Source organism: Bubalus kerabau, chromosome 18, assembly GCF_029407905.1.
Source record: "Bubalus kerabau isolate K-KA32 ecotype Philippines breed swamp buffalo chromosome 18, PCC_UOA_SB_1v2, whole genome shotgun sequence".
Lineage (NCBI taxonomy): Eukaryota > Metazoa > Chordata > Mammalia > Artiodactyla > Bovidae > Bubalus > Bubalus kerabau.
In genome coordinates, this window is record NC_073641.1 from 35473884 (window position 1) to 35481978 (window position 8095).

Below are 8095 nucleotides of genomic sequence, written 5' to 3' on the forward strand. Positions count from 1 at the left end.
GATCCTCCTCTCGAAGCCAACCACACTGCGGTGACGGACGCTTGAGAGCGGTGCACTGCGCCCCGCCGGAAGTGCTTCCCTGGGCGGAAGCTTCAGAGCGAAATATAGCGGAAGTGCTGTCTCTTCCGGTCTCTTTGGTCTCGGCGGCAGAAGCAAGATGGTGAGTGTTTCCCAGGGACTCTCGTCATCGGCTTTCATCCTCACCCCCTGAACTGCGCCCCATGCAATCCGTGGGGGCCCTGGAAGCTTTCGGATAAGAGGAGCCGGTGGGTAGGGAAGGCAGCTTTCGAGAGGCACGAGAATGGCTCATAACTCTGATGTGGGGATGCTGAGCCTGCCGTCGTGGAGCTGCAGCTGCTCCAGGCCCCTTTCTTCTGTCTGACTTTTGGGAAGCCCGCACAGCCCTGCCCGCCAGTGGGAACTAATGGAAGGAGCATGGATTGGGGGTATTTGGCTCTGTAAGCAAAATAATAGTTGGCGACGGTCCCTGGGCAGGAGCTTTTAGATTTTGGAGTTAGAGTAGGTAGGAAAACCACGTTACCTCCTCTTTTGCCTTTTACGTTTTTCATTGTCCTTTTTAATAATGTAGCAAGTTTCAAAACATGGCAGCTCTTGCAGGGGCTTTAGATGACGTGAAATCTAATAGTGGTCACTGATTTAGCACAGTGTCAGCCTTTGTGATTGTCATTAGTTTATATCAGTAGTTACTTTAACTGAAAATGTTTGCATGTGTATAGAAATGACTAGACTTAAACATTTATCCCCTTAACTTGCAGACGAAAGGAACGTCATCGTTTGGAAAGCGTCGGAATAAGACGCACACGCTGTGCCGCCGCTGTGGCTCTAAGGCCTACCACCTTCAGAAGTCGACCTGTGGCAAGTGTGGCTACCCTGCCAAGCGAAAGAGAAAGTGTAAGTTAATGTTTATAAACGTCCTTTGAGAATAGTCTCTTGTTTCACATGTACCTCTGTGGGGCATGACTTTGAATGTTGTTTCCTAGCAAAATTGTACATCTGTATACCACTATGTTGATTAGTTGCTAAGTTGTGTCCCACTCTTGCAACCCCATAATCTTTAGCTTAGTAGGCGTCTCTGTCCAATGGCTGTCCCAGGCAAGAATACTGTAGTGGGTTTCCATTTCCTCTTCCATGTATGATCTTCCCTTGTGGCTCAACTGGTATGCTGAGCTTGCAGTGCAGACCTGGATTCAATCCTTGGGTTGGGAAGATTCCTTGGAGAAGAGAAAGGCTACACATTCCAGTATTCTGACCTGGAGAATTCCATGGACTGTATACCGATAAAATGAGTTTAAAGTCAAGGCAGGCATTTTTAATCATATTGACAGACAATGTGTACTGGGTGTGTAGGGACAACAATTTGGATCTTAACCTGTATTTTTTTTCTTGTTTTTTTTTTAGATAATTGGAGTGCTAAAGCTAAAAGACGAAATACCACCGGGACTGGTCGAATGAGGCACCTAAAAATTGTATACCGCAGATTCAGGTACAGTTTTTATGTTTCAGTTATAGGTGGGTGTATGGGCTTATATAATAAGTCGTCTCAACTCCCCTGGTTCGTGGGATGAGGTGTTGTTAGGATCCTTTTTCTTCTGCCACCATAACCTTCAGATCAGTCTTGAACTTGGGAATCAGTGAACAGTAGTACGCACCGAATAGGCTGGAGTGTAGTTTGAGGTAGACTCCAGAAAATAATGGCATTTATTCGCATACCTACATTTCATTTTCCTGCCAAAGTTTGTCAAGATGATAGTATGTAATTGAGGCCTTCAGTTTTGTGGCTTTGGGCAAGTCTTCTTGCTGTAGAACACTGTTGTACTTAAAGAGAGGCCTTAGAGTTTCAATTTCAGCCCCAACATAGTCTTACAGAGAAACTGCATTTTTAGTGGTAGCAGTTGAGGGGTGTAAGGCCTCCACTGAGGTGATTTCTTTGTTGGGGACTGGGGTTGTCCTGTGCATTGTAGGATATTTAGCAGAATTTGTGACCTTTACTCAATTCAAGATCTTCAAGACCACAAGACAGTTTGGGGGGTGTAAACACAGCACACTTAGATGTATTTGTGTGTTGGAGTGACCTTCGCACTTAAGGCCAATATATAGTAGTATGGGATAGGGTTCAGTGGTCTGCTAGTTTGAGTTAAGAACATGAATTGAAGCCAGTTTTAACCTGTGTGTTCCTCAAAAGACATTTCAAGTAGATTTTAAGTGAGTTAAGACATTAACCGTAGTTAAGCAGTTGAGAAAATGTCTATCATTAATCACGTTTTTCCTTAGGTAAAGGAAGGTAGGATCTCTGACCCATATTTTAAGAATCCATTTTCCCAAAACCTTGGGAATCATAAGTGGGGAAATACTGATCACTGCAACCAAATATGTTGCCTTGGCCATTCTGAAGCAGAGGGAAGTAAATACCACAGCTTATCAGTGATGTTCTAAAAAATAAATGTCTGAACTTATGAATTTAATATTGATTTCATCATCTAACTGAGATAAGCTCATGAAAATATATTTTCATGAAAAGATGGAAATGTATGTGTTGACATTGCTGAAGTAACCATTCTTCTTTTTAACACAATGCAGGCATGGATTCCGTGAAGGAACAACACCTAAACCCAAGCGAGCGGCTGCTGCAGCATCCAGTTCATCTTAAGGATTTCAACGATTAGTCGCACAATAAATGTTCTGGCTTTTAAAATTATCTGGTGTGCTAAGGTATTTTTAATAGGCTTGTATCAGTGATTTACATAGGTTTGCGAATGTGACAACTAAAAATCTGGTTTATTTGTTAAGTGGCTGTTTTGGAACACTAACTTTTAAACTGGGTTGTGATACTGCTTAATAGGATTGGGCCTTTACAAGCGGAATTCTAAGATTCCTTAAAGATGACATTAAGAAGTAACATCTGTGCTACTATAAGAACTATGTTACCTCTGTGGTCTTTGTGGAATGGTTATCGTCCTGTATGATAGGCTTTGGATTTCTGGTGAGAACACGAAGGACAGGAGTTGAATGAATTCCATTTTGGAAAGGTGGTTTTGTGGGTTTTTTTGTATTTGATTTACAATGTTGCGTTAGTTTTTTACAGCAAAGTGATTCAGCTATATGGTTTTCTTTTTAAGATTCTCAGGTGATATTAACTCTTGGCGCCCAGCTCATAGGCTGTGTGTGCTTTTTAAGGTGGTCAGCTAAGTGAAAAACTAGGTGTGAGTCAACAAGAACAAATGTAGGGCCATGTGCAAATGCAGTGTATTGAGTAGAATGTAAAGGAAGGCCAAGTATAAACTCACTTGTAGGCTAGTAGAATTTTTTTAATCCTCACCTAGGTGATCATTGAATTTTCAGGGCTCTGAATTTTTCTGCCTTGCTTTCTGGTGTTTCTGCCAGTTTTTTGAAGTGAAGACAGTACCAACTTTGTTGGACTGGTGAGAGAATAGAACATTAATTAAACATCACAAGTGTTGGAGTAACTAGCATAAAATAGCAATGTGGCCAAGCTGTGCTGTCCCAACTTGTAGCTTCCCATTTTTTTAAGAATTTAACTTTAATCTGACCTTGAAGGAGTTTTCATGATCATCACTGCCTCCGCAACCTTACCTTTAAAAGCTGCCCTAGAATGTATTCCAAGATTAGTTAATTGCTCCTTTGCTTTTTTCCTTAGCTCCTAACTCTTTCAGGTCTCAGCTTGCTTCTACAGGAGCCCCAGCTGATCTGAATCTATATTGGGTTTCGTCCCAATATGTGTGATGTAATATAATGACTCTGTTCTACTTGTGCTGCTGTTCGCTGTTGAGTTGCTAAGTGTGTCTGACTCTGCAACGCCATGGACTGTATCCCACCAGGCTCCTCAGTCCATGGGATTTCCCAGGCAAGAATACTGGAGTGGGTTGCCACTTCCTGTGTCTCCTTTGGCAGGCAGGTTCTTTACCACTGAACCACCCCAGAGGCCCTCTTCTACTTTGTTGTTGTTTACTAAGTCTAGTCCTCCAAGGACTGCAGCACCCTGGGCTTCTCTGGCCTTCACTATCTCAATGGAATTTGCACTCTTAGGTTAATTGAGTGGGGGGTGCTATCCAGTCATACTCAGGGATGCATAAGTTCCTGTATCCAGTTGACATTTGGTCATGTGATTTTTACTGGTGTACCTGTGCTTATTTATTTGTAAGGTGGAAGTCTAACTATGAGCTTTCAACTTAAATAAGTGAAGGTGCTTCTACAGTGGCTGTAGCCTAGTTACTGTAGTGGGTTCAAGTATTTGAAATTGCTTTTGACCTATAAAAATAGTAATTTTATTTTGGCTTGAATACTAAATAATCTGATGTGGTATTAAGATCTTTCTGAAATCTTGCAGTGTTACTAAAGGTTGGTTTCTGGGTGCTGGAGAGGCCCATTAAGATAGGTAATACCCAGGGTGGAATAAATATTAGGCCTTGAGGTAAGTAGGTGCTGACCTGAAGACAAGAAATTTCTAAATCCTGAGTCAGAAAACAATTGGCACAAGGCAGGGTTGCATGAGAGGTAGACAGTGATGCCTTAAAAAAGGCCTGTGTGTTTATTGAGTGTAAGGTGACTTAGTCCTTGTTTGCCAGTGCCTGTGGCCTTGACTGTTTTTGAGTTTCAGTGGGAAATTTCTCTGATAAAGTGGAAGTCAGGGAGAAACAGGGGGCTAGAGATGGAGCTGGTTAACACATTCAGTACAGACAGGTGGGTTCAGTTCATTCAATACTAGTTTGCAGACAGTTCATACCTGACATATCTCATGATGTCCTGAGGATCAAAGTTGGTTTGGACAGTGGATCTCCGTTTTAACAGAAGATGCCGGAAGTCAGTGCCACAAGTAAGGGATTTATGTTTCTTGGGCAGGGGGAACACAGGAGCAGTTGAGTGTTACCATAGGGTATCTGAAGAAAGACCCAGGAATGTATCATTATTTGTGTATGCATTTGACCTTTGGATCACAGCTACTGTGGTTTTGTCAGTTGGAGAAAATATCAGAGGTAGGGGTCTTGGATTTTCTGGACTAGGGGGCAAGGATTTGGTGCATTCACTGAGGAATATAAGAAGGAAGCAACAGGAAGAAATTGTTAGGTGGTGTTGATACCTGTGGGATACTAGAAGTATTTTGGAAGAACTCAGTAAAGCTAGTGGCAGCTGAAGTAGAAAGCTGAAAGCCCAGGCTGGAGATTTGCATTTGGAAATAATGAACATAGAGTTGAGAATGGGAATTGATTTAGGGATTAGAATGGTGAAGATAATTTAACTGGAGGTACAAGGTAATGGTGAAACCTGGTAGGCATTTAAAAATGATGGGAGATGGAAGGAAAGGATTGTTTATTTTTCTCTCTTTAAAAATTCAGATTCTTGACTCGGTAATGGTTGAAACCATTTGAAAAAGAGAAGACAGTGTAGAGAGGCTCAAGGAGAGGTTTGGGGAGATGTCCTTAGGAGACAAGAGGAATGAGAGTGGTTTATTAATTGGTCAGCATACATGTGATGAGTGGGAACAAAAACCAACATGGTTGAAGTTGACTCCAGTCACTGCAGAAATGAGTCCTATAAACTTAAGTGTCCTGTGGGAGTAAGGCCAAGGAGGAAAAGATTTTTAAATTAAAAAAATTTAATGACTTCAGGGTTTGGAAAATTTTGGTTAGTGTTTATTTTCCACCAACCTTGTTTCTATAGAGCATCAGGAATAAAGCCAGAGCTTCAGGGGTGATTGGGCAATAAAGAATTTAGTTTAAAATGAGAAGAGTTTAGTTTAAAAAGCACTTTTGGAAGGTTACCTAGTTATTCTATAGTTGCCTTTCACTTCTATTGATGATACAGTGCCCCTTATGAACCAAATCAATCTAGTGACCTCTGTGCCAGAAGCAGTTCTGGGCCCAGGAGATACAGTGGAGAATAAGACAGACTCCTTTGGCAGAGATTTCAGTAGAGCATGTGACAGCCTGCACTTGTGTGTATGTGGTGTGTTGGGGTTGACATACCTAGAACAGATAAGTAATTTCAGGTAGTGTTAAGACCTATGAAGACAAAAATACAGAAAGTGTGACAGGATGGAGGTAGAGGACCCCTTAGAAAAGTGGTTAAGATAAATATGGAAATTCCCTGGTGGTCCACTGGTTAGGACTTCAAAGGGCCCCAGTTCAGTTGTTGGTCAGGGAACTAAGATCCCAACCCTAACCTTTGTCAAGTTAAATGTTTTTCTCAAAACGAAAGGTAGTTCATAATCTAAGAGAAGCATATGTCAGAGACTATCAAACTGAGAAACTAAGAATGAAATCTGGAGCAAAAACTTCTGTCTATGGTAAGGTAAAGGGATGTCTTGCCAAATATCCAGTGAAAAAATGGTTCTCATCTATGCGAGTGGTCTGTAGATTACCACAGGCATGGTACGTGGATTGAGATTTTATTTTTGTGTGCTCATCTCTATGCAATGGAGATATGCCCCAGGATGAAGACTTTGTTCTTGTTTTTTTTTAAGATTACTCAAAGATAAGAAAAAATATTCTCCAGTCATGATTAGTTGTAAAAATAGTTTTTATTTCTCAAGAAATTTTTGGTTCTATGTTATAGTCAGAATTCAAAGTTGACTTAAGCTTATCTTTCAGCTTGGGCCTCTTGGGCTGAAGCTGCTGGAGAAGGGGGCACAATCCCTCTGATTTCAGCTTTTCTCCTTGAGATGAGGGGCTTGTGAGCTGCAGTTTCACTCAGTGGGGTTTAAAGAGTAGACAAGATGGGGGAGTGGTGTTTCCTTTTCCTGAGGTTTCCTCTACTTCTGAGGGCCCTACAGACAAGATCCCATGCTTTCCCTCACTCCTGAGTGGCTCACATCTGGTCCACAGGAAAAATTCCCACATTCCTGGCCTCAACAACCTGAAGTTTCCTAGGTTTAGAACTGCTGCTGCTGCTAAGTCGCTTCAGTCGTGTCTGACTCTGTGCAACCGCATAGACGACAGCCCACCAGGCTCCCCTGTCCCTGGAATTCTCCAGGCAAGAACACTGGAGTGGGTTGCCATTTCCTCCTCCATTGCATGAAAGTGAAAAGTGAAAGTGAAGTCGCTCAGTCCTGTCCGATTCTTAGCGACCCCATGGACTGCAGCCTACCAGGCTCCTCCATCCATGGGATTTTCCAGGCAAGAGTACTGGAGTGAGGTGCCATTGCCTTCTCCGAGGTTTAGAACTAGAAAGTGGTAAAACTATTCTAAGAAGGTTGGATTGAATACTTACAACTCAAATTTCTTTATAAAATTTTTCCCTTAGACTTATATCTTTGATTTGGCTGAGGATTCTAAAAGCTGTGACCAGATGTGAGCCACTCAGGAGAGAGGGAGAATGGATAAACAATAAGATCCTACTGTGTAGGATGGGGACCTGTACTCAATATCCTCTAATAAACTGTAATGGAAAAGAATATAAAAGGTACATATGTATAATTGAGTCACTTTGCTGTACAGCAGAAATTAACATTGTAGGACAGCTATAGTGTTGGTCGCTCAGTCGTGTTTGACTCTGAGATCCCATGGACTGTAGCCCACCAGGCTCTTCTGTCCATGGATATTCCAGGCAAGAATACCAGAGTGGATTGCCATTTCCTCCTCCAACTACAATTTTAAAAAGCTGTGACCTGGTTCTTGGATACATTTTTTGTGTGTGTGTGTGTGTGTCTGCCTGCCTCCATGCTTAGTTACTTCATTGTGTCTGACTCTCTGCAACACATTGGACTGTAACCTTCCAGATTCCTCTGTCCATGGGATTCTCCAGGCTAGAATACTGAAGTGGGTTGCCATTTCCTACTCTAGGGCATCTTCCCAACCCAGGGATCGAACCTAGGTTACCCGTGACTCCTGCATTGTAAGCAGATTCTTTACCCTCTGAGTGTGTCTGTTGTTGAGTCACTAAGTCCTGTACAACTTTGCCCCATGGATTGCAGCACACCAGGCTTCCCTGTCCTTAACTATCTCCCAGAGTTTGCTCAAATTCATGCCCATTGAATGGATGATGTCATCCAATCATCTCATCCTCTATCACCTGCTTCTGCCCTCAATCTTGCCCATCATCAGGGTCTTTTCCAGTGCAT

The 8095-nt window shown here is 42.3% G+C and overlaps 1 protein-coding gene and 1 non-coding gene across 2 annotated transcripts; both read left to right on the plus strand.

The window, feature by feature from the left end:
- Nucleotides 1-2716, plus strand: RPL37 (ribosomal protein L37). The gene is made up of 4 exons (XM_055554924.1): nt 1-160; nt 777-912; nt 1420-1504; nt 2599-2716. Exons 1-4 carry the CDS (start codon nt 158-160, stop codon nt 2666-2668), a joined length of 294 nt encoding a protein of 97 aa, XP_055410899.1. The 5' UTR covers nt 1-157; the 3' UTR covers nt 2669-2716.
- Nucleotides 2434-2514, plus strand: LOC129633515 (small nucleolar RNA SNORD72). Its single transcript, XR_008705092.1, has one exon. It is a non-coding gene; the product is annotated as a small nucleolar RNA SNORD72 (small nucleolar RNA).
- Nucleotides 2717-8095: the final 5379 nt, after the last annotated feature.

What these genes read in the sequence shown, in the direction of transcription:
- RPL37 (XM_055554924.1), top strand. An exon ending in TGCCAAGCGAAAGAGAAAGT is followed by an intron (nt 913 to 1,419) that starts GTAAGTTAATGT and finishes TTTTTTTTTTAG; the next exon opens with ATAATTGGAGTGCTAAAGCT. An exon ending in ATTGTATACCGCAGATTCAG is followed by an intron (nt 1,505 to 2,598) that starts GTACAGTTTTTA and finishes AACACAATGCAG; the next exon opens with GCATGGATTCCGTGAAGGAA.